Source organism: Coturnix japonica, unplaced genomic scaffold, assembly GCF_054131305.1.
Source record: "Coturnix japonica strain WE unplaced genomic scaffold, WE-NBRP24 Scf039, whole genome shotgun sequence".
Lineage (NCBI taxonomy): Eukaryota > Metazoa > Chordata > Aves > Galliformes > Phasianidae > Coturnix > Coturnix japonica.
Window position 1 is genome coordinate 2,486,802 of NW_028188942.1, and position 25,342 is coordinate 2,512,143.

Below are 25,342 nucleotides of genomic sequence, written 5' to 3' on the forward strand. Positions count from 1 at the left end.
CCCGTCCACACTCCGCTCCTGGCACAACCATCTCCATCCTCACCCATCTGCAGCCCTTCCCCACCCCACTGCAGAGCAAAGTGGGTACCCAGGGAAGAGCAGAGGGTCAGCAGACGTTGCAGTTGGGATTCAGAGATCTCTGCAGGGAAGCTCAGGGTGAGCCAGGTCAGATGCGCAGCTCCGGCTGCTGCACAAACAAAAGAGAGTGGATTTCAGAGTCTTGCTGCCAAAATGCTCCCCAAGAACAGCAGGGGATGCCCAGCGCCAGGGAAGAGGGGACCCTGCATGGGGATATCCCAGAGAGCGGGCAGGGGACAGACTAAGACAGCAAGGTGAGAGGAAGGCACTGAGGGACCAGAAAGCTGCAAGATCCCCTCTGCCCTCTTCGCCCTCCAGGCTCCTGGCCCCACTCAGTGCAAACCCACCCAGGCCCAGGGATGACAAGTCAACACAGGGCACTCTCACCTCCTGCAGGATCTGGGGAGCACCAAGCCCGAGGCTCACCTGGAGGCAGTGAAGATGTGCTTGGAGTTGGTGCAGATGGCGTTGATGGGGCTGCCCTTTGATCTCCCCAACTGGGCCGAAGTTATCCATGTTCCAGACTTTGATCACGCCTCCTTGGTACGCACTCAACAACATGGGGCAGCCAGGGATGAAGGCCAGGGTACAGACCCAATCTTTGTGTGCTCTTGGGATTTGCTGTAGGTACATGGCAGAGCAGAGATCACAATCAGCCTCATGCACTCAGCTGCAGGGCTGCAGATCATCCACTGCTGCCCCAGAGTCAATCCAAATCACCAAGCTGGACGCAAGACTTGGGGCCTGAATCCTCTTCTCAGAGAGTAACATAGCAACTGATGCTCCAAGCCTATGTCCCAAGGGGAAGTGGCAGTTCTGGGTGCCCTTCAGTACACACCCATAGGCACACAGAGCCACTTGGCACACACACTGCCAGATCCCCAGGCTGCCTTTCCAGGATAGCAGGACCTAGACCAGGTCCCTCAGCCTTCCTCCTTCCACACTTCCACATACCCTCGATCACAATTCCACATACCCTCTATTACACTTCCACATACCCTCAGTTACACTTTCTTATACCATCAGAACAGTTTGTCCCATTCAAACACCTTTAATACCATATAACGTTCCCTTAGCAATCCGTATTGTTCAGTTATAAACAAAAAGTTACTTTCTCTTTAACCCTTTTTCCTTTGTACATGATTCCACTATTTATACCCTCAATTAATGATTCATACTGCATGTGATGTTATGATGTGGAATATGGACAGCAACAGCACAAAACCATGACACAGTGTTACCGACCCAACAGGCTCCGACCTTAGAGCCGCTCAGGGCTTTGCTAGCAGATCTCAGCAAGGAGGCTCCCACCTCCGTCTTCGGCACTCCATGGGAAGATTGTCGGGGTCACTGAGCTGCAGCAATACAACAGGGCTGGCAAAAATGTTCTTGGTTGGTGTGAGAGAACCTGAGCTGGGGCTCATCCAAGGAGATTCAGCGATCACAGCTTCTAGTCCTGCACTTCACACATAGCTCCAGGCAACAGCAAATTAACTGTCCCTAAACACTGCAAAAAGAGGATGGATCCAATTGGATGGCCCCTGAGATAGACAAAACTCAACACCCAACACAAAACACAGTCCTCTCACCTGCTGGTCAGCAAACAACAGAGCACAACACACACCAGCATCCAGGACTCGTGCAAAAAAAGAAGAAAAAGAAATTGCTAGATGGTGTTTCTCAGAAACACAGAAGCACAAGCCAACTGGAAGATAGCTGCAATTATTCTTGAAAACAATGTCCTTTGTTATCTTGATGTGGCCAGTGTTGAGCGAAGCAAACAAAGTCAACCCGATTTTCTTACATTCAGATTAATCTGCAAGGCACAAAGTAATAAAGGTATGATTTTTATTAATAAACTGAGTGTTAGCAGCTGTCAGAAGAATGAATGTGTCACACACAGAGGTAAACTCCCACAGCAAAACTAGATGTAACATTTCCTATCTGTGTTTCATCCTCACAGGAAAAGCCTTTCTTCGCAAGATCTCCTGGAAGAGAGATGGTAAGAGACATGAAAACTGAAGGATCCGAGCACAGCTCTCCAGTAGCTCCCTCTGTACGTAGATGGTCGCAGAGACAAAAGGTCAAGTCCACTTTTGGAGGGAGCTTGGTGATGTTTACCACTAACGTTACACCACCTTCAGGTAAGTCTGCTCGCTTTCACATCCTTACAAAAGTGCATGAAATGGATCAGCATCCGCTTCTTTGGTTGACTGTTGCTTTTACTCTGAGGTCAAGTGATACAGGCTTTGCTGGTGATCTTCTCTACTCTGTTGCTGTGGGTTTTTAAAATTACTATTTTTCCGCTTCAAAACATGCAACTTTGGCACTGTTTTCCCATTTCCAACAATGCAGTGAAATCCCGGTCTCATTTGGATGACAATAAGATGAACCACACTGCATTCTGAAGAGTACAAAACATGCTTGCTCTCTCCTTGGTTCTTGTGCACGGGGACACTAACACCAATTCAGTTCAAAGGAGAAATTTCCTCCAGTGACTCTTGTCCCCATGTCTTCCTTCATCTTCCATTATTTTGTTGTTGTGTTGCTGTTATTAGTAGTATTAGAAACAGTATTGTTGTTAATGAAGAGTCTAATGTCATCAAAGAAAGTCTGCAGAATCCTTTCTAATCCGGTTTTGAATTGCAAACTCAAAAGCAAAGATCTTGAATTCTGGATTCCTGGCTCTCCAAGACATAGGCAAAGAAAATGTGTTTCTTTGTCTTTTTCCACATGACACTTATGTCCAGGCACACAGCACTATAAGCAAGCAGGAGCTTTGCTGCCCAGCATTCCGGCTTTGCAAAAGCTAGAATAAACCACAACTTTTCTGCTTGCTTGTTTAAGTTCCAAGAACTCATATGAGGAGTTACAATTTAGTCAGTGTAATTATGATCAGTTCTGCATCTGTGTGCATACGTGCTGCTCTCTAGTGGTCATATTCTCCAGATCTTCCTTCCAAAGGCTTTCAATTGTGCTTTTCAATTTAATTAATCGCTAACTACAGACCCAGTTCTAACCAGCTTGGTTCCTGTTCTTTCTTCCAAGATGTCTGTGCTCCAAGGCTCCCGCTGTTGTTCAGGGGGTCTGTCTTGCGTGACAGGAACACATGTCCCAGCAACGTTGCTGTACAGGTGTCCTAGCAACGTTAATGAACAAGAATTGTCCCTCAGAAGGCTATGCAGGACCAGCGGAAAAGTGCTGGGAGCCTTCTCCGTGCTGGTGCCGCCTTCTGCCTTTGGTGTCTCAGCTTCTGGATGGTCTCAGATGCCATAGAACAGACTGTCAGATGGGGGTCATCTTCCAAAGGCTGAAGGGCTGCAACAGAAGGAAACAGAGCAGAGATGGGACCCCCAGTCTACAGAGAGCCACCAGCTTCCACTCTGGGCCTTGCCAGCCCCACTCCTTGCTTTTCCTGGCCAGGAGGAGCACGGGAGACTGACGGGTCAGTGGAAGACACTGCTCAGGACTGCCATGAATGCTCCTCTGCCCCTGCAGCATTTCCTTGCAGCAGGGCAAAGCACAGCTGCATGCTGCCCAGCTCTGCCCCCAGCCCCAACACACACAGCACTGCCCTCACTCACCACTGCAGAGTTCATTCAGCATCTCCTCACTCTGCTCCCTGGCGTGCTTCCCAATCAGCCCTAGGGAAAGAGCTCTGTCAGACACCCACTCCCCAACATGCTGCCAGAAGCTCAGACCCCAACCCCGCCAGCCCAGCTGCTTCCCCTTCCATGCTGCAGGCAGGGACGGCACCTGAGGGGGGACCTGAGCAAGGCACCCACTGTGGCTACCGGCATGGGCAGGCTGTACCTGGGGGCTTCAGGGCTGTGCCTTCCTGCCAGGGCAGGGCCCAAAGAGGGACACAGGGGTTGGGCTCACCAATGAATCTGACAGCCTCGCATCGCAAGGAGGCCTGAGAATCCTCCAGGTATGGCAGGCTCTGCTGCAGGTACCCTTCCACTCCCTTTCTGTCCTGCTGCAGCTGAAGAAGAGAACAAGAGCATGGGGCTTGCAGAGCAGCCACAGCTGCTGCTGCAACCCCTCCTCCAGCATCCCCTTTCCCCCAGCAAAAAGGTGGGGGCTGTGAGATTGTCCTCACCAAACACTTCATGATCCCCACTGTGTTCTTCTGCTGGGTCTGCTGCTTGAGCTCCTTCCACTTCAGGAACTTTGCACAGGACACAAGGGCTTCCCCAGATGCCTGCAGAACAACAGATGCAGGGACATGGCACCACACACACAGACACACATCCCAGTGTCTGAATGCTTGCTGAACTTGCTCTCAATTGCACATCACAGCTGAACTGTCAGCACACCACTGCCTGCACACTGCTCAGCTCTGAAATTCGTACCTGTGCTACGCTCAGGGTCTCGTCACTCATGTGAAAGAGCAGAGGGTGCAGGGCCCTGCGCACGATCTTCTTCATGCTTCCCTTCTGAGACCACAGCACAGCATCCATCACATCCATGAAGAGGCGGATGGAACCTTCTCGCACTTCAGATGATGCCTGAGGGAGAACAGGAGGACCTCAGACCTCAGCAGCACACTCTCACTGCCCATGGTGAGCATGAGTGTAGGCTGAGCCCCAGCACAGGGGCCTGACATCACCAAGAACAACCAAGCTGCACTAGCAGGGACACGGCCAGCAGTGCTACAGAGCCCACAGGACATGTCATTCCTGAGAGCCCAGAGAAGGAAAGAAAGGAGAAGACGCTCCTGTCAAGCACCCACCCGCAGAGCTCAGCCTCCCACAACAGACTTACGTGATTAAAAAGAGGCAGGATCTTCTCAGCCAGCTCCAGAGCAAACGGACTGGCATGCCTCTTCCCCAGATGGTGCACTGCATTCCTGAAAATATTCAGCACCTTCACAGTAATGGCTGTGTTGGCAAACAGCAGGTTCTCCATGACGCCTGGAAGCAGGGCCCGGATTTCAATTGCCTGTACAAAACACACAATTTCCTTTCCATCAGGAGGACAGATGCCAAGGCACAGTGTTGCCCATTGCCCCAGCGCCAGGCTGTCAACATGAGGCCTTTGTTTGACAAGGTCCTGCTCACCGTCTCAGGTCTATCAGACAGCAGCACGAGACGTCTGAGCACCAGCCAGAGCACTGGCAGGCTTTCCACATTCAGAAGCTTCTGGAGCAGTGCTGGCTTACACAGCTCCTTCACCAGCTCTTCAGTGGGAGGCATCGCCTGAAACCAACACAGCAGTGAGAGGCAGGCAGAGGCAGCAGGACATCCTGCACCCTGCAGCTCCTGGCTGCTCTGGCAGCTCAAGGCAGGGCACTAGGGAGACACAGCCCAGCCTGAGCTACCAGTGCTCTGAAGGAGAGCACGGTGCATTGTCCAGTAACTCACAGTCAAGCGAAGGAGGCCCAACTCCTCTGTGCTGATGCTCAATATCTCACACAGCTGTTGGTCCTGTAGAACACTGCTGAGCTCATCCCAGATCCGCTTGGATGCTTCCAGCAGGGTCAGCACACTCTTCAGTATGTCCAGGGTAGTGCTATAAACAGAGAGCAATGCTGCGTCAGCAGGGCTGCCTTAGCCACAGCACCATGGCTCAGGCAGGAGCCTGATGGGGGGCTCTGGGCTGCCATGGTTGGTATTGGCTGCTGCAGCCCTGAGCTGCCCACCAGCACTGGAAAGCACAGTGGGATGGAGGGCCTGCTCCTTGGGATGTCCTGCAGCTTTCCTTGGCTCTGGCAGCCAGACCATTTCTGAGCCCTGCTCTTCACATGGAACAAATGTGTGGGGCTGTCTGGGCTGATACCTGTCATTCTGTGGGAGGTCGGTCAACACACTCCTCAGCACATCCCTGGGAAACTGGACGGTCAGCATATCCAGCACTGAGAGCAGGATCTGCTGAACTGATGTGCTCTGGATCTTCAGGTTGGCGTGGATGAATCCCAGAATCTCTGGCACCTGTTGTGAGAACACAGGGAGACTGCTGCTGCCACTGGACTGCAGCCATTTGCCTCCCAGGCTGTTATTACTGCCCTTCCCACAGCTCATTGCTGCCTTCAAATGGCTTCAGTTCCCAAGAGCTGTGGCGGGCAGGGTTGCCTCACTCTGCTTACATCCATCAGCCAGGTGCCAGGGTTTCTCCGAAGCACATCCAGCATAGTCTCAGCCCACTTCTTCTCATCAAAACCATAGTCCCCAATGATCTTCTCCAGGGTTACAAGGGCAATGTCTGTCCTCTGAGAAGAGGCAAGGTTTTTTCCAAGGGGCTGCAGTAAGAAGGAAAAAAGGAGGGAAGGCATGTTAAACAGAATGAGAGAATAGCATCTGGAGCAGGATGAGCACAGGCAAAAGGAAGGATAAAGACCCTCCCTTCATGTCAAAAGCATTCTGAGGGTTCACACCTGAGCCGCAGCTTTTCTCACAGGTACACAATTTTCATGTCTCCTTACCTGCTGCCAGAAACTGCTGGTCATGAAGCCACTAAGCTTCGAGATGCGCCCCAAAGCCCTCTCACACACAGCCTGTGTCTTGGAGATGCTGAAAGGCAGCAGCACCTGTGAGGAGAGGAGCTGCTGGTTAGCCTGGGAGCTGCTGATGCCCACTGCAGGTCTGCTGAGCTCCTAGCTGGAATCACAGCATCCATCCAGGCTTCCCCTGAGCTTAAGCCAAGCCCATCATGGGGCTACTGCCGCCAGGGTCCCTTGCTGGCTCCAACTACTGCCAGTGCCGTTTCCATGGAGTGGGATAAACTACTAGAAGGGAGCTGTGGGGGCAGAACTTCACAATAGACAGACCTCCAAGATTCCCTGCAGCCGACTCTTGACACTGGCAATGGGACAGACATCTAGCACAATCTGCAGCATGTCGTCCATAGCTTCCAGGGTCTGTAAAGAGAACAGTGGGTTGTGGAAGTCTTTCAGGGTTCCCTTTCATACCCAGTAGACTGCTGTGAACCCCTCTGGCTGCCAAGGAAGGATACCCACAGATCTGTGCACAGGGGCACCCTGCAAGGCTGCTGCACTCAGAGCAGGCTACAACACAGGGTGTTTGCCAAGCCCAAGGCAAGAGTGAGAGGGGTGAGGGCAAGCAAGGCTGCTACCTTGTCCCACAAACATCTTGATAGATCTCTGGACACAAGTAATGCAAGCGGCAGCCCAGAGGCATGGGGTCAACAGTAGATTGCCCAGTACATACCTGGTTGTAGAGGGAAATGTTCAAGGCCCTGGCTGGAGGAAGATAGAAGACGATGCTGCAGCACACCTTGAAGAGATGGAGTATTTCTTCCTCTGTAACTGCATTAACTGTGCTGCAATTAGAGAGACACTGATGCTAGGAGCGGTGCCTGGGTGCTGAGGCAGGGCTGGAACAGGTCCTCCCCTGGGCAAGGCTCCCTGAGAGGGATGGGGAGCCCTGCCAGGAGGTGCCTCCTCCCCTACGGGGCTGCTCTGGGTCAGAGGACAGTCCTGATGTCACCAGCTTTGGGGCGAGGGCCAAGATTTAGTGGGGAGCTGCATCAGGGCCACCAGGATGGTGCCTGGGGGATGTGCTGGCAAAAGCAGGGGCTGGGCAGGTACCTCAAGGCAGCAATGGTGTTCATGCAGCAGTATCTCAGGCCGGTGCTCAGCTGCTCCATGGGCTCCTCACGCAACAGAACCTGCAAAGCACAATCAGGATGGCACCTGGCAGCTGCCAGCACCCAGCAACAGCAAACCTGCCACTGGCCGCTAGGGCCTGAGTCGCCCCAGTGGCCCTTGACAAACACTGGCACACTGGTGCTGCTGTCCACCTCCACTGCTGAGCTCTCAGCAGCACCTGGAGTCCCATCTGGGGCACTTGGGTGTCTGTGCATCATTTCCCTGCCTCCCTCTCCCCCTGTCCTGTCCTTCTCACAGGGTGCAGCTACCTGGGTGCCATGTCCCCTCACCTCAATCTTCTTGCACTGATTTTTCAGCAAGCAGAAGATATCATGGCTCAGTGTGAGGCTCGTCTGTCCAGCCATGCTGCACAGTATACAAATGGAATTGAGGAACTGCAGCTTCTGCACCAGATCCTGGCAAGCACACAGAGACCGAGGAGTGTGAGTGGGGACAGCCATGGCCAGGGGGACCAGGCGTTGCGGGGTGTGGAGCAGCACAGGACAGCTGCAGGACAGCAGCAGCTCTGCCCGGCCATCAGCCCTCCTGCAGCCTGAAGGCAGAGCCAAAGGGACCGTCTGGAGATGCAGGTATAGCCACGATGGAGATGGCTGCTCTTACCATTTCCATGCTGATGGTGTTGGCTTGGATGAAGTCCACTGCCTCCTGTTCCACATCAGACAGAGGCAGCAATTCAGCATCTGAGCAAGGAGAGAGAGCAGTGCTATAGAGGGGCCAAAGGCAGGCGGGAGCAGAAGGAGCTCTGCCCTCTCCGGCCCTGGGCTCGCTCCCCTGGCACAGTCTGCCCGTGACAAGGGTTCCTGGTGTGGAGCAGGGGGCACTCGCTGCCCCAGCCCTGCCCACCCCGCTTTAGAACCTCACTCACCAGCATGCAGAGGCATCACCTCCGTAACTTGGTAGGGCTCCGCTGGAGATCTTCTGTCCTGGGGAGCCCCACTCTCCTCCCCGGCCATGCACGCGACGCCCATCACAGCAGCTGTGACGTGCTGGAACAGAACGGAAACACATTTCTGTTTTCTGTATTCACACAGCACAGTATGGGTACAATTCGTCAGAACTACCCTCGCATACCCTGAGGCAAAACCATGTGCGGGGACAAAACATGGCACGTACCTGGCAGTGAGATCACCTCAAGCTATCTGCAGCAGTTCCTTGTCGCTTTGCTCAGATGGAATGAGAGCAAAAGCTGCACCGAGGCAGTGGGCGGAGGGTGAGGAGAGGAGAGAGAAAGAGCAGGTCGGTGAGCAGGGCTAAGACATCCATGGAATAACACACACAGCACAACCGTCCCATCCACTTGCTGCAAGACATGCTGAGTCTCAGGCTACGTGATGCCTGTCTGCCCAGCAACTTTACAATGCTTCCACTACTGAGCAAAGACAATGGAAGAAGCACGGGACAGGTGCCAACTTTACTGATACCCCCTTTGGAACGTGTGTACCGGGGAAAATTACGTCTGATGGTCAAGAGTAAGCAATACGGTGCTGTGAGCTCAAACAGCCAGCAGTTCTCAACACCTCACTGCCCACCCATCCATCCCACGTCAGCTCAGCTTACCTACAAGCTGCTGCACACGACGGTGTGAAGAAAAAGGCAATAAAGGCACTAACTAAAGGCACGAACTTAAGGCACTAACTAAAGGCACTAACTAACAACACTAACTAACGGCACTAACTAACAGCACTAACTAACAACACTAACAACACTAACTAACAACACTAACAACACTAACTAACAACACTAACAACACTAACTAACAACACTAACTAACAACACTAACTAACAGCACTAACGGCACAAAAGGCACAAGAACAACAAGACAACCAACCACTCCGACCACTAGCTCACCCACAAAGGAACACAGAACGCACCGCTCCTCCCCTCATTCCAGCCGCTTATGACATCACCAACGGCCAACAGCCTGGTCCACCATGACCCCCCACAAGGCGGGGAGCCAAGACCACGTGGTCACATCTGATTCCAACACGGCACCACAACATTCCAGGACTCAGTGTGGGCTTGGAATTCTATCCTGGTGTGGCAGCGCAATGGGAGGTGTTAGGGCACAGCTGAAGAGCTGACAGACAACGGACGTTTCCAAAGGAGGGTGCCAGATTAACTCTCAGCATTCTCTTGCGGGGCTCTTAGGAATGCTTCAAACCCATTTTCACTGCCTAGCTCATTTCTAGAAAGTCCAGTTGAGAAATGCTCACTTTGTCTGGGGAATGCCTCTATGCATCATGAATGAAAAATAAAATAAAATGGGCACGCGACCCTATGAAACTTACCTCTCTGCTCTTGCTGTCAGCCAGACACCTCAGATGAGCATGACGTGTCCCTGCTCCTGAATGAAGATTCACCCAAGTCTGTGTTCCTCTCTGCTCCATCTCTGGGTCTAAAAGAAACACAGACAGAGATGATTACAAGATCCTTTGTGCAGACGAAAGACAAGGGTGCACACGAATTCTGTTTAGCAAGAAATACTACAGTCCCAATGGACTGCTGTGGTAGTATTTGAATCCTCCTTTGGGGCTGGAGCTCAACAGGTCACACATCAGAAATAACACAAAGTGCATCTGGAAGACGTGTCTCAAAGCCCAGAAAATCCAACACGGGAGGGGGCTGGACAGTGGACCACAAGTGTCCATTTCCATTGCAGCTCCCTGTAGAGAACAGCACCAATCAGCAGGCGTGAATCAATTCATTCACAAGCTGCCCAATGACTCTGTTCTTTACGTGATAAAGAAACACACAGAGATTCCTGACCAAAAAGTTGGGAGTTAATAACGACCAAAGAGGTTCCTGTTCCTACGCCTCATCCTCTCACCCCAACTCCTGGGTGATGCCCACAGGCTTCAAGTCAGCTCTCAAATCCATTGAACTCCAGTCACAGAACTCCATCAAGAAGGATGTCACACATGTGACACTTACATACATTTTGCATCAGAAACAGTGATGCCAGCAGGAGCAGAGAGGTGACTGTCCCTCTGTACTCAGCACTGGTGAGGCCACAACTCTAATTCTGTGTCCAGTTTGTGCCCCTCACTGCAAAAAAGACACTGAGGCATTGGAACGTGTTCAAAGAAGGGCAACAAAGCTGGTGAGGGGTCTGGAGCACAATGGGGCCATATGAGGAGAGGCTGCAGGAGATGGGAATGTCCAGCCTGGAGAAGAGGTGGCTCAGGGGAAACCTCATTGCTCTCTATAACTTCCTGAAGGGAGGTTGCAGTGAGCTGGTGCTTGGCCTCTTCTCTCGTGTCATTACTGATAGAACTAGAGGGAATGGTTCCAAGCTGCGGCAGGAGAGGTTCAGGCTGGACATTAGGAAATATTACTTCTCAGAAAGGGTGGCCAGGCACTGGAATGGACTGCCCAGGGAGGTGGTGGAGTCACCCACCCTGGGGGTGTTCAAGGAATGTCTGCAGAAATCCCTGCTGAAATCCTGACCTCTGCCACAGGTGGCTGAGTGACACAAAAGCTGTGTCCTTGGTTCCCGGCCTTACCTTCACATGCTGTTCATCTTGCTCTGCAGCTCCTGTTCTGAATAGTCTTCTTATATTCCCATGTGATGTACCCTGAAATACATCATTTAGTGAGTCTGAACAAAACCTAAGACATTAATTGGAACTGTGAAGAAATGTTTTTTGCACTTTACTTGGAGGATGTTACATGCTATACCTTCTTTTCTCAATTGTAACACATGATTTTTTATAAAAAGAAACATAGCAAGTCAGCTCTTCAGTGTGCATATTGATGAAACTTGGTGAAATACAACTTTAGAAAAAGGTAATTTGAAAATTTAAATATTCTTATCAGAATCTCTGCTATTAGTTACCGTTCCCATGTTCTGATTTGATGATGATTCTCTCAGAGCTGTTTTGTCACTCCCCACCTCAAATGCACTTCAAGTGCTTTAGGAGCATCACTGGAATTTTGAATAAACTCGATATATTTTAGGAAAGCTGCTACAGATGCACGACTGCAGTACTTTGGAAAAATATAATCTTGATTGAACGCTGAACAGTGTTATTTAATTATAATCCAGGTAATTAAATTAATTAAACCAAGGGAATCACCTCCCAGTCAATCAGCTCCCAGCACGGAAATCGCTTCCCTGCCAAGCAGATGCAACCAACACAAGCTGCTACATCACTCTAGGGCCCCACTGAGTCTTCCCAAGGGGTCTCCAAAGGCTTCCCTGTTGACTTCTGGGAACCTGGAAACACTCACATGGAAGTCAGTGCCCCCTAATGTGCCCCAGAGGTTTCTCAGGGCCCCGCAATTAGCTCTACAGACATCCAGACATGCCCCAGAGCAAGTATGTGTGCTGTAGGGAGCCCAAGAGACATTCCAGGGCACCCTAGTACTCCTCAGTGCGCTCCAGGGTTCTTCACCTGTCTCTAAATATGCCCTATTGGACTTTGTTTTCTCTTCTGGAGCCTTCCTTACTTCTCAGCTTTGCTTTCTCATGCCATTTATCTCGCTCCACAGCTACTGCTCAGAATATTCTTTCTTGCATTCCCACATTCCAACAGAATCACAGAACTGTAGGGGTTGGAAGGGACCTCTAGAGATCACTGAGTCCAACCCCCCTGCCAAAGCAGGTTCCCTACACCACGTTGCACAGGTAGGTGTCCAGGCGTGTCTTGAATATCTCCAGAGAAGGAGACTCCACCACCTCCCTGGGAAGCCTGTTCCAGTGCTCCGTCACCCTCACTGTAAAGAGGTTCTTGCACACATTCGTGCGGAACTTCCTATGCAGAAGTTTCACCCCATTACCCCTAGTCCTGTCCCCACGCACTACTGAAAAGAGACCAGCCGTGCCACTACGGCCCCCACACCTCAGGTATTTATAAACCTGGATCAAATCCCCTCTCAGCACCGCCAACGACAACCCTCTGCACTCTGCCAGTCAGACAGTTCTTGACCCAATTCACTGTACACTCATCTATTCCATGCTTCCTCAGCTTTGTTATAAGGATGTCATGGGGGACAATATCAAAAGCCTTTCTGAAATCAAGGTAGACTACATCTGCCACTCTCCCCCTATCCACCCAGCCAGTGACATCTTCATAAAAGGCCACCAGGTTGGTCAAGCACGACCTCCCCTTGGTGAACCCATGCTGAGTACTCCTGATAACCTGCTTTACTCCCAGTTCTCTGGAGATGGCATCCAGCACAAGCTGTTCCATCACATTCCCTGGGACAGAGGTGAGGCTGACTGGCCTATAGTTACCTGGGTCCTCCTTCTTGCCATTTTTTAAAGACCGGAGTGACACTGGTCATCCTCCAGTCTTCAGACACCTCCCCAGTTTCCAAGGCCTCTGAATGACTACAGAGAGCGGCTCAGCAATGACCTCCACCAGCTCTCTCAGCACCCGTGGATGCACCCCATCAGGTCCCATGGATTTATGGACCTTAATGTTTCCTAGGCACTCACGGACCACCTCTTCCCTGACTAAAGGGAAATCTCCCATTCCCCAGACTCTCTCATTAACCTCCAGGTTCTGGGATTCCTCAGGGAATGCCTTTTCACTAAAGACAGAAGCAAAGAAAGCATACAGTATTTCCGCCTTCTCAGCATCCTCTGTTACCAGGACCCCTTCCTCTGTTACCGACCCCTCCAACCCCCCCTTGTTTTTTGTTTATTAGCAAACTGCTAACATACTACAAAATAATAGCACTAATTACATAAGTAACATCATCATGCCAGCATCCCGACCACCTGCTTTAGAGATTTATCCTTCATTTTGTGTAACACTTCAAACACTGCAAAGAAACAAAGCAAGTGCAGAAACAGGACGCCACTTCCCTCAGGATTTTACAGTCTCATTCATGTCTGACAGATGGAGGCCCTGACAACAAGAGCTGTGTCTGTCCATAACAAGGACTCACCTCTGCAGGTGCAGGGGCAGCTCTCAGAGAAGCCTTCTTCATTTCTGCTTTCTTCTCTTTTTGTCTTTTGTCTGGGAGCTGGTGTCAATCTGCCTGAGGGAAGGGAGGCCCCTTCAGAGGGATCTAGATAAGCTGGATCAACCTCACTGGGCTGAGGTGAATGGGATGAGGTTCAGTGAGGCCAAATGCCAGGTCCTGCACTTTGGCCACAATAACCCCATGCAGCGCTATAGGCTTGGGGCTGAGTGGCTGCAGGACTGTGCAGAGGAAATGGACCTGGGGCTGTTGGTCGATGCTCAGCCGAACATGAGCCAACAGTGTGCCCAGGTGGCCAAGAAGGCCAACGGCATCCTGGCCTGTATAAGAAATAGTGTGGCCAGCAGGAGCAGAGAGGTAATCATCCCCTTGGACTCAACACTGGAGAGGCTGTGCCTCAAGTCTTATGTTCAGTTTTGGGCTCCTCGCTACAAGAAAGTCATTGAGGCACTGGAACTTGTATGTGGAAGTCTGTCCCTTGAGCAGCTCCCATTCATCATCAGCTCCCATTCTGAACCCCGCTGTGCAAAACTTCTAACTTCTACGGCAGATGGCTGCAGTCACCAAAGCTCAGCCCACTATCCAGGTATCAGCCTTCTCCCTTCTGTTTTCCATCTTAGCCCATAGTTTTGCTCCCAAAAATGGAACTGCACTCCAACAGTCAAAACACAAACTAATACATCACTTTCACTGCTCCTTCCTGCACCCCCAAATTAATGGTTACCTGACATCCCCTACAGCACAGCACCTGCTCACAAGTATCATTCAAACTCTATTCTTTCATACTTCTTGAGAGAGGACAGTAAAAACTCCCTTCTGCATGGCACTAAGGACAGTCTGTCCCCATCACATCCCTCTGTGTGCTGAAAGCTGCCATTGGATCTCTTGCAGCCTGCTGGCTGCTGCTCACAAACACAGGGAACTGCACCATACTGATTCTAAAGAGAGAAAGGAAGAAATGCTGGTGGGAATGGGCACCCAAGGATTGCAGAGATGCTCCAGATTGTGCCAGAGATGGAATCTCAGAGTGCTGGGACATGATTGATCACTAAGGAAAACACTTGGAAGCACATTCAATCTGCAGAAGCTGTAATTACTGGGCACAGTCAGCTTTCCTATGGCTCAGCTGGAGTAGGAGGGTGCTCTCACACATCTGCTCAGGGGCTTCAGCTGAGACACTTGCACAATGCTGGGATCATTCTGATGGAAACTATGTCTTCAGATACCATGGTTAAATCCATCCAAAATGATCAAGCAGAGCTTTAGCTCTTGAGCAGCACTTCTTCCCCACCCTTCACTACTCCAAGCAGCTCCAACAAACTTCTCAGAAGAAATCCAGGCCAGCACAGACCTGGCAGACCAGAACCAAGTGCCGCTTGTGGGACGGCAGTGCCCACTCCTTGCTTCCACCCTGCTCCAGCAGGTTAAGGAGTCTGAGCCTCACTGGCCTTTGACAGCTCAAGACTTTCAGCACCTCATGCCAACATTTCTCACTAAGATACACCTCAGGCATTGAATTCTCTTCTCACTACCTCCTCCCAGTCCTCTCCTAGGAACAGAAACCATTCAGATTCTACAGCAAACTACAGCATCTGCACTGCAAGAGCACACTGAACCACCTGCAACAATGAAACATGGTTTTGGAGAGTGGGTTTGAAAACACACCTTTAGACAGCTGTCTCCCTGTAGCCAAAAGGAAACCAAGCAGCAAAAGAAGAGTCCAGCCTGAAACATGCCCATGCTACTAGCCCAGGTTTTTCACAGTGAATGTAAAATCCATCCTGCTCTTGAGGTAACAAATGACCAGTGGGTCTCCCCTTGCTCCACCCCTTCTCCTTCAAAGCCAGAAAAAGAAAGAAAAAACAAGCAGAAGAAACCCAGACGTACCTTTCCACACACAGAGCAGAAAGTGGAACAGCAGTTGGTCTCCTTCCTGAGACATGGTGGGGAGCATCCCAGAGGAAGCCCAAGTTCTTTGCTTCTCTCCACAGGGACTTCAAGCACTCTTGGCAAGAGCTGCTTTGGTTCTTTCTTCAATTGCTTCCATCACCAGAATCTCCTTTGGAAAAGGAACACTAAAGAAAGAATCAGCAAATGAGAAAGAATGAGCAATAACCACTTTCCCAGCTTTCTTCTGACATGCAATTAAGACTCACGACTTGGGCAAGGTCTTAAAATCAGCTGGTTACAAGAACTGTCCCAAAATATATCCAGCTTCTGTACAGCTGCCGTTATTTCTGTCAGTGAGTGTAATCACAGAATCATAGAATGGCCCGGGCTGGAAGGGACCTCAAGGATCATGAAGATCAATCACCTCCCTGTCCCTGCTGGCCATCCCCTCTTCTGATGGAGCCCAGGGGACCATTTGCTCTCTGAGCTGCAAGAGCACGCTGATGGCTCACGTTCTGTTTTTCATCCACCAGGACCCCCAGGTCCTTCTCTGCGGGGCTTCTCTTAAGGACTGCTCCTCCCAGGCTGTAGAAATGCCTGGGATTCTTTCAGCCCAAGTGCAAAACCTTGCACTTTGCTGTCTTGAACCTCATTAGATTCACCTAGGCCAACCTCTCGGTTGAGCTCCCTCTGAATGGCATCCCTTCCTTCCACTGCATCAGCCGCACCACTCAGCAAACAGCAGAGGGTGCACTCCATTGCATCATTGGTGTCACTGATAACCATGTTAAAAAGCACTGGTCCCAAGACAGACTCCTGGATGACACCACTTGTTATCAGCCTTCACCTGGACATCGAACCATGAATCACCACCCTCTGTCTGTGGCCTTTCAACCAATCCCTTATCCACCAGGTGGTCCACCTGTCAAATCCACATCCCTCCAGTTTAGAGATAAGGATGTGGTGGAGGGCCATGTCAAAGATCTTGCTCAAGTCCAGGTCAATGACATCAGTTTCCTTCCTTTTGTCCACAAATGCAGTCACTCCATCATAGAAGACCACCTGATTAGTTAGGCATGGCCTTCCCCTGCTAAAGCCACACTGACTGTCTTGGATCACATGCTCATTCCTTATGTGATCAAGCATGTCTTTGAGGTGTATCTGTTCTTCACCATCTTCATCACTGTTCCACATTTGAATCAAATAATCGGTGTTGCTGTCACGAAGAAAACCTCTTTGTCTTCTACTCCTGCTGCACATCTGTGCTTTCACCAGAAGCAAAGGGAGAGGCCACCTCCTAGATCCAAATTTTAAGAAACCAACACCCAATAGGTGTCATCTGAAGTAAAATAGCAGAGAAATTAAGATGACTCTTCTGCATCCAGCTTGGATCACTCCCTCACTCAGGCACACCACCATCAGATCAAGGAGATGCTGCCTTCAGCTTAGAGACTGTATGGGAAATCACAGCTTGAACCTCTGATTAATCAGCTGAGGCAAGTGTTGGGTCAGCGGGAGCACAGATGAGAGTAATCTAGCTGTGCTCCCAGAAGGGGTGGACCTCAACTCCACTTCCTCTGAGACCTCATTTAAGGGCTGACCACCACTGAGGCAGCATCTCTTGGAGATTGCTCCCCAGTTGAGACTGCCTCAGCTTTCTGGTCAAAACATTGACATTGGTGAGTTTTCCTTTGCTAACAACCTTTGACTATTTACCACCATCTTGGTTAACATCTTTATATTAGCCACCCTTACAGAGACCATAAGGGTTTGGGCTTCCAAACTCTCAGCAAGCATTTGGATCAGACAGCTTCCTGCTGGGGAGCCCCCTGCATCACTTCTGCTTCTTCTGATACCGAACCCGCAGATGCTTCAGAGCTCATTAGCATGGACTTCCTTCCTCCCCTCAGCAGCTGCTCCTGCACTCACCTTCATTCCTACTCAGATACCGGCCGCTTCCAGCACCAGCTGACCTGCAAGACACAGAAAGGAAAGGTGGGAGTCATGCAAACGCACAAGCCCAAGGCTGCATCACCACTACGTATGGCAGCCTCGGGAAGTCAGCTGCAACTACAGCCTTTGTCAGAATGGAAACAGGCACTATCAGTTAAGTGTGACCTCTGAACTCATTGCCACCATCAGAAATAGGCACTGAAATTGCTCACTTCACTGCAGCTGGTTACCTCCTTCTTTTGGAAAATGCGGACATGGAATTGAAGGACACCAGAAAATTGACATCTACTTCATTGTAGGTGGTTAAGCTTGGAAGCAGGACTTGAGCAAGACAAGCTTCTCAGCTCAGAATCACAGAATTATCAAGGTTGGAAAAGACCTAGAAGATCATCTGGTCCAACCATTACCAATACTTCCCGGCTTAATCATATTCCTCAGCACCACATCCAAACGTTTCTTGAACACTGCCATGATCGGTGACTCCACCACCTCCCTGGGCAGTGCATTCCAATGCCTGAATACCCTTTCCGACAAGTAATGTTTCGCAATGTCCAGCCTGAATTTTCCCTGGCGCAGCATAAAACCTTTCCCTCTAGTTCTATCAGTGATTACACAAGAGAAGAGGCCAAACCCCAGCTCACCTCCCTTCAGGAAGTTATAGAGAGTTATAAGGTCTCTCCTGAGCCTCCTCTTCTCCAAGCTGAACAATCCTAGTTCCCTCAGCTTCTCCTCGTAAGGTTTTGCTCCAGACCCCTCACTACCTTCTTAGCTGAAGACGTTCCAGAAACGTAAGGTTTTCTTGCATGGAAGGGCCCAAAACTGAATAGGTCAGAGCTCCTTCTTTCCATCATTGCTGTCACCTGGAAGGCTGTCCTTGGAACTGCAGTGACTCATGCATCCTAACTGCACTCCATTGATGGAAGCACAACGTGCATCATTGCAAATTGCTGGTGGGTTCCTGTGTTGGCGAGGGATGGATTCACCTGGAAAGAGTAGATACACAGCATTTAGCGTCAAACTTTCACTATCCAAGGAGGCAAAGGCTTGGTGCTGCCTGTCAAGCAGGTTTCAAGCAGCTTGCGAGACTCATTTGGGAAAGACAGGAGTCAACCAACGATGTCAGGCACGGGCTCGAACGCAGGAATACAGAAGGAGGCACAAGCCCACTGAAAGCATGAATTCTACCTGTGTTGCTGACAAGCACTGCTTTGAAAGCTGGATTTGCACCCTTACCTGCCAGGACCACGACTTCTGCTTCGGAAGGCTCCCTGGCACTGCTCTGCAGTTGGCATTTGGCCACAGGGGATGGTTTGCCCAGGCAGAAGCAGGAACGCCAACTGCCAGCTGCTGACTCTGCCCTCTTACTGGGAGAACTCAGTCTGGAGAGAGAAAACAGAGCATGCTGTCAGTCGTGGTGCAGGGTGAGTGATGAGCTGCACCGAGCCCTTGATGACAGTTGCCCATTCCTGGCACTGCCTGCTTTCTGCTGAAACACAGCTTAGAAACGCGCTCTGTTTCAAACAGCAGAGGACGCTTCCATTCCTACAGCTCAGCCCTCAAGTCCTGCTGGCTACATTCCTCTCAACCATGTCAATCAAGATGCAGACCATGTGAGTAAAGTCTCCACAGCAGAACAGGACAGGAGCTGGCAGGCGTAACTGCTTTCTGAGGAATGGTGCAGCCATAAGGGAAGCTCAAAAGCATCTCTGACTCTTACGTTAACACCTCCTCGGCCTCAGCTCACTGCCATCTTTAATTTGTAGTGCCTGCAAGTCTGACCAACAGCTCTGCTTACAGGAGAAGCACAATTGGTTTCAGGTGTGTGGCCCTGAAATCTGGAAAACCCCAGTGTTTCCAGGTACAGCCAACACAGACCAGGATAGACGTCAGTGTGGCTTTCTGCATCTCGTGACTGCCTGCCCAACCAGGAAGGAAATGCACCCTTGTGTGGCTCCACTGAGCCCGTAGGGCAACTGTGTGTAAGTTGAGTCCTTGGAGATGTAACGGACAAAAAGTAAACCAATAAAAATCACCCAAATAATGATGATGGGGGCTGGAAAGGGAATTCCTCTTTCTTTATCTTTCAGATGGAAAATCAATGATTGCATCCAAGTTCCTTAGTACAGCTGCGGGGCCTTCCTCCGCTTGTATCTTGCTGCTCTGTGTTGCAACAGGAGAGCTGCTCTGACCTCTCCTCTCAGCCTGTGCCTCCTGCACGGTGAGCAGCTTTGTGGATGGAGACACCCACACAGACTTGGGCCCAGGCAGAGAACTGTGCCCTGCAAGGGAAAAACACAGCTAAGACAGAAAAGGAAGCAGCAGCACAGCCATCCCAGTTCTGCATATCTCTCAGAATTGCTCATCCGAGCCACAGGAAGTAGAGGAGCTCAAAATAACCGTGTGCTCAGTGGTATGCTCGTGGCAAAGGACACAGCCACAATTAAGAGCAGCTCACTGTATCAAAAACAGGCAAACAAAAATCCTAGAAAAACTAGGGGGCTGGGATTCCAGAAAGCTTTGCTGCCACATTTCAATCAAGCTTCACCTGCTGGCAAAAAATCTTAACAGCAGTGATGGTTTTCTCCAAGTAAGGCTTGTGTTTGGACACACTAAGGATCCAGGAATGGGGCACCATATTCTAACCTAAGCCCAGAAGCCTGCTGTCTCCTCGACAGTAATAGAATTTTCAAAGGTCTTGGAGAAGACCTGGATTGGATCAAGGTGCCAGATCAAGATCAAGCTAATGGAGGAGGACACTCACCTGCTCACTCTCCCACGACTGGTGTGGATTCGGAGCAGAAGATGACATCCGTGTGGCTGATGAGGAATTCCACCACAGCTGACTGAGTCTGCAGCTCCATGCAGGCAGCTTCAATGGCGCAGGAAGATTGGCTCTGCTGGGATCTGAAGAAAAGGCAGATCTTACAAGTCATTTCCCCGAGGTCATTTCCCCAAGTCTGAATTTCTGTAGCCAAAAACTGTCAGGTTGGGCTCTGGAGACTTCCGCAGTGGGTAAACAGCGATGCCACTGACGAAATTATCCTGGATCATCAGGGACACAGCTGTCCCAGCTAAACAAGTGAGTAGAAACTGTCATCTAGAAATTGTTCCCCTGGGGTTGGAGGAGAGCAGAACTAAGCATCGTGTTGAAATGGAAAAAGAAGTTTACCTTAAGAGGTTTGGAGCCCACTCTATCGCTAAGTTCTTCACGTGCATGTTTATCACCGAGCAGATCCCAGCCAGAGACACCAAGTGTCTCATTAAGTCCCATGGGGACAGTGCACTGGTGGTCAGCACTGAGGCAGACTTGATGACTTCCAAGAGGCATCTGGGGAACACAGAATCACAGAATGACCCGGGTTGGAAGGGACCTCAAGGATCATGAAGCTCCACTCCCTGCCTGGCAGGGCCACCTATCTTCCACATTTACTAGGCTGCCCAGGGCCACATCTAACCTGGCCTTGAACACCTCTACAGATGGGGGATCCACAACGTACCTGGGCAGCCTGTTCCAGGACCTCAGCACTCTCCTAGTAAAGAATCTCCCCCTACCACCCAACGTAAATCTTCCGTCTTTCAAATTAAAACCATTTCCCCTTGTCTTGCTATTATCAGCCCTTTCAAAGAGTTAACACCCCTCCTGATTATACACACAGCCTGTGCCATCAAGGCCAAGCAGTGCAAGCTCTGGGGGGCTTTACAGCCTGATTGCGCAGTGCAGCTCCTCGCAGCAGGCATTTGACTCCAAGTCCCCTTTGCTATTAACCCCATACTATCAATAGCAGGGGAACAGCAAAGGAAAGGGAATTCTCACAACCATTGTGAATAGCTTAAATAAGCACCTCCTGGCACCACCACAAGTGCCATCAAGTGAGAGGCAGGATGTGGCAAAGACATGCCTCATGGGGCTAACAGAAAGAAGACCTCAGAGCTGGGGCACTGCTGCAACCACTAGCCAGGACGCCCAGGGAACAGGTACGTGTCATTTCCAAGACACTGCCCTGAGCTTACCGAGAATTTGGCATAGAGATGCTTAGTCATCAGAGGGCTCGGGAGCTCCCTGAAATACATCTTGCACAGGGAGCTCACGCTGTGAATGTCTCAGACACTGAGCTCGGGAACCTGCTCTGAATCGAATTCAAGGCTGCAGAGAAGGACACAGAATTGGGCAGAGGGCTTTGGGAAAGACGAAAACAAGTCCAAAGCCACACAAAATACAGTCAAGAAAAGGAAGGACCTCTGCAGAGCCTTCCATATGGTCTCACATCACAGCGAGAAGCAGGAGAGCTCTTGTGGCACAAAGCTTGGGGCAGGAGAAATCAAGGCTGCCTCTAAGATAGTGCTTGCAAAGAGACTTGTGCTCTAGATACCTCATACCTTCAGTGTTCTTCTTTGGACACATCTCAGGATTTCAGTGTCCTTCTTGCAGTGAGGGGCCAAGAACTGAACACAAAACTCAAGGTGAGGACTCACCAGTGCCAAGCATAGGGAGATGATTGATTCCCTGCTCCTGCGGGCTCCAACCTTCTGCATTCCAATTCCAATCTAAACCATTCCTGCTATGGTATTACTTGAATCCTCATTTAAGGCTGGACCTCAACAGGTCAACACATCAGAAATAACACAGTGTGCATCTGGAAGACGTGTCTCAAAGCCCAGAAAATCCAACTCAAAATCAAACTCTACCCTTGGTAGATTTACATCACGCTCTTTTCCTTGTGTGTGAGCAATCCTTGCTCTTTTCAGATGGTACTATGAGTGTGTGACACCCCAAACACATATTTAGCATCTGTCCATATCATTAAGGCTCTCGTCAAGGCAGTTATTTCAGCCTTCTGAGGTGAAGTCCCCACGGCTGATGGTTGTGCTTCCATTCCCTGCTCAGTAGCAGTTACTGCATGTCCTGCCTTACAGCCTCCTTGTCTCACAAAACTGCAGCTGCTGGTAAACCAGGCGTCTTCTGCATCTTCTAAGGGTTCGTCCTTCAGCTCCGACCGACCGGCTGCAATGTGCAGCTTCAGTTGTTTCAAAGCAGTCATGTCATCCTGGTTCTCCACCAGGGGAGTTCCGCTAAGGAAAGATAATGGGCTGGCAATAGTAGTTACAATTATTTCTATATCACCCTGCTCCACCAGGATGGCCTGGTATTTCGGGAATCTTTGGGGTGAGAGCCAATGTCCACCTTTTGCCTCCAATACAGTAAACACTGCATGAGATATTAAAACTGGTATTCTTTGGCCCACTGTAGATTTATAGGCTTCCTGAATATTGAGCACCAGTGCACCCTGGCTATCCCTTACTCACTTCAAGCTGTTTGAAGTTTACCATCAGTCCGTAGCTGTGTATCCATGGTCGGCACCCTCCTGTCATTCCTGGCAACGTATGCAGTTCCTTGGCAGTTTGCAGCTCAGGGGTTGAGCAGATGGCTTCTTTCTTGGCAGTCCTTAAGGTTCAAAGTCCAGCTGTCATCTCCTATCCCAAATATGTCACTTGCTGCTGAGTTAGTTGTGCTTTCTGTCAACCAAGAAACTCAGCAAACTCTCAGTCTATTGTACACAGTCCTTTTGTTTTGGTGGCATCCACATGCTCCAGTAAAGTTCCACCCTAGGATGGAGGATGCCAGGTCTCAGGCTCACGAGTTGACCAGTTCTCAACAATCATTCAGCTGTTCTCACAACCCTGGGTAACACTGTCCAGGTTCACTGAGTCTCTTCTTACTCTGTTAGGGAGAACAGATACACACAAGTACTGGTATGCTATCATGAGGAATTCAGTAGGTTACATTTAATATAGAAGCATGTTGCAATCAAAAGCACGCTTAAATAAAAGCATACCCTTTTCTTTCACTCAAAATAATAGCCCAGAAAAAAATAAAAACAAAACCCTCATCATGAATGTTAAAGAAATTATCTACTAGATCTCGATGGGAAGTAGAAGCACATGCTAGATTTAGGAGCACAGCACTTGTCTCATTATCTGAATGCATCTCAAGGCATGATCCTTGTGAAACTGTGAGAACTTCTATCATTAATAGACGAGTACCGTGCCCTGATAGATGGTTAAACTGCTTGCAGTGCACTGTTAGATGTACAGGCTGGTGGCTGTATGTGCTGTGACCAAATAAACCCCACACAGAAATCTTTCAGAATATCAGGACCTACAAGGATTGCATTCATATTTAAAGTAAAAAATTCCTAAGCTACACATGTTCTAGGTTTCCATTTGTTAGATACAACATACCTTTGGAAGTAGGCGCCTGAAAGGGTATGCCTTCTACTTGCTTCTCTGTCTGACTCTTTGAAAAGAGCAGGAGCAGGAAATGCAAAGGGCAGCTCATTTCTTAACGCTGACTCTGCATCAACATTCTCTGTGTTTGCACGCTTCTTAGATGCCACTTTTCTTGTCACTGGAGTTGACAGTGTGAATTCCATATCACCCAGTTGAGTATCATGCCTCGAATGCTGCCAGAGATGGAACAAAAGTTTTCTGATCACAGCCGGAGAAGTTACTGTCAAAGAAATTCTAACAGCTGAGAAGGTCAGACACAATGCTTATAAAAACATCATACACTACTTGTCTATTGAACAAAAGAGTTAAAACCTCTGATTCTTTCCTAGAATAAGTGCGTTTCTTATAGACTCTCAAATGCCATTTTTTATTTGTTCATGTCAATTCCCCATTTACGATTAACCCTCACCAGCTTATCTAAACATAACTATGAATTATCACTTGGTTTGGCTGCAAAATTTCAATCACTTCACTGTGGATTTTGTTGTCCAACACAGTAAGACTGAACTTCTTTCGGTACCTTTAAAGGTCTGTGTACCTTTAGCCTAACTCCAGAATCTTATGAACTGTGCCTCATCGCTTCCCATTGTGTTTTAAAATCCTCACTGACTCCTTTACTTGTTCCCTTGCTTGCTGTTTCTGTGCAAACCAAACACTGGAGTTAGGGTTCTCATTAAACCAACCATGGCCTACAGGTAGAAGGCACCAAAATTTATGCTTAACATACTTCTTTGCTCAATCTGTATCTCCCTTTGGTCAAGGTCCACTAGATACTTAAATATGGAGTAAGCACTAGATACAATGAGAAGCAGATTTCTGGATTAAGTGCTGTATTTTTTCTGTAAGAAACTAGCACTACATCTTCACACACCTGCTTTGTTCTCTGAGTATTTAGATCGAGTGGAGATTCTTCAAGCACTGAAGCTACATCAGAAAATTCCATGGATCCAAACACATCTGGCACATGGCTGCAGTCTGGCAGCCATATGACATCTTCATATGTCAGAGCCTTTTCAGACTGAAATGTTCCATTGAGATTCTTATGCAGAATTAAAAGGAAGATTTCATCAAAAGATTTCATCACTAAAATCTAAATAAGATTGCTTTGCAAGTTCCAAACTATGGCTAACAGCTAATGCAGGTCCACAAGCCAGCAGCAAAAACTTTTATATTATGTTCTTAATACTGTAATTGTGGGTTTGACATTCATATCAAGAGCAGAAGGGAAATTACTCTTAGAGCTTCAAGTCATCTTTCACAGCCTGTGTCAACAAGAGCAGCACCTCACAGCCTTTGGTTTGAAGACCCAGACCACAAGGCAGCTAATGATTTTACACAGAAATCCAGAGTTCAAGTCATTGTTTACTTTAGGGCTGCAATTCTACTGAAAGCCTTCAAGTTCATCACACTGAATTATCACTGGCACAACACATAACTCCACGTTACATATGTGATCACACGCAACCTGGCAACTTCAGACAATTCCAAAGCACTCCACGTGTACTTGGCTACTAAAGTACAGAGAAAGGAATTAACATCAGAAATAGCTGCAGTCAAAACCATCTAAGAATC

General features: G+C 49.5%; 1 protein-coding gene and 1 long non-coding RNA gene across 2 annotated transcripts; both read right to left on the reverse strand.

Annotated features, from left to right (window-relative positions):
• Positions 1-1,912: 1,912 nt before the first annotated feature.
• Positions 1,913-8,692, reverse strand: LOC146753217 (uncharacterized). The gene is made up of 17 exons (XM_085530772.1): positions 8,574-8,692; positions 8,309-8,388; positions 7,978-8,103; positions 7,628-7,707; positions 7,248-7,359; positions 6,848-6,937; positions 6,503-6,607; positions 6,167-6,319; positions 5,860-6,011; positions 5,445-5,592; positions 5,142-5,279; positions 4,846-5,022; positions 4,434-4,589; positions 4,181-4,282; positions 3,961-4,063; positions 3,663-3,722; positions 1,913-3,396 (listed from the first exon to the last, which is right to left on the reverse strand). The coding sequence occupies exons 1-17, from the start codon at positions 8,674-8,676 to the stop codon at positions 3,248-3,250; spliced, it is 2,034 nt and encodes a 677-aa protein (XP_085386898.1). The 5' UTR covers positions 8,677-8,692; the 3' UTR covers positions 1,913-3,247.
• Positions 8,693-20,278: 11,586 nt separating this feature from the next.
• LOC146753218 (uncharacterized) lies at positions 20,279-24,711 on the reverse strand. The gene is made up of 5 exons (XR_014940190.1): positions 24,642-24,711; positions 23,723-23,943; positions 21,956-23,201; positions 20,652-20,810; positions 20,279-20,386 (listed from the first exon to the last, which is right to left on the reverse strand). It is a non-coding gene; the product is annotated as an uncharacterized LOC146753218 (long non-coding RNA).
• Positions 24,712-25,342: the final 631 nt, after the last annotated feature.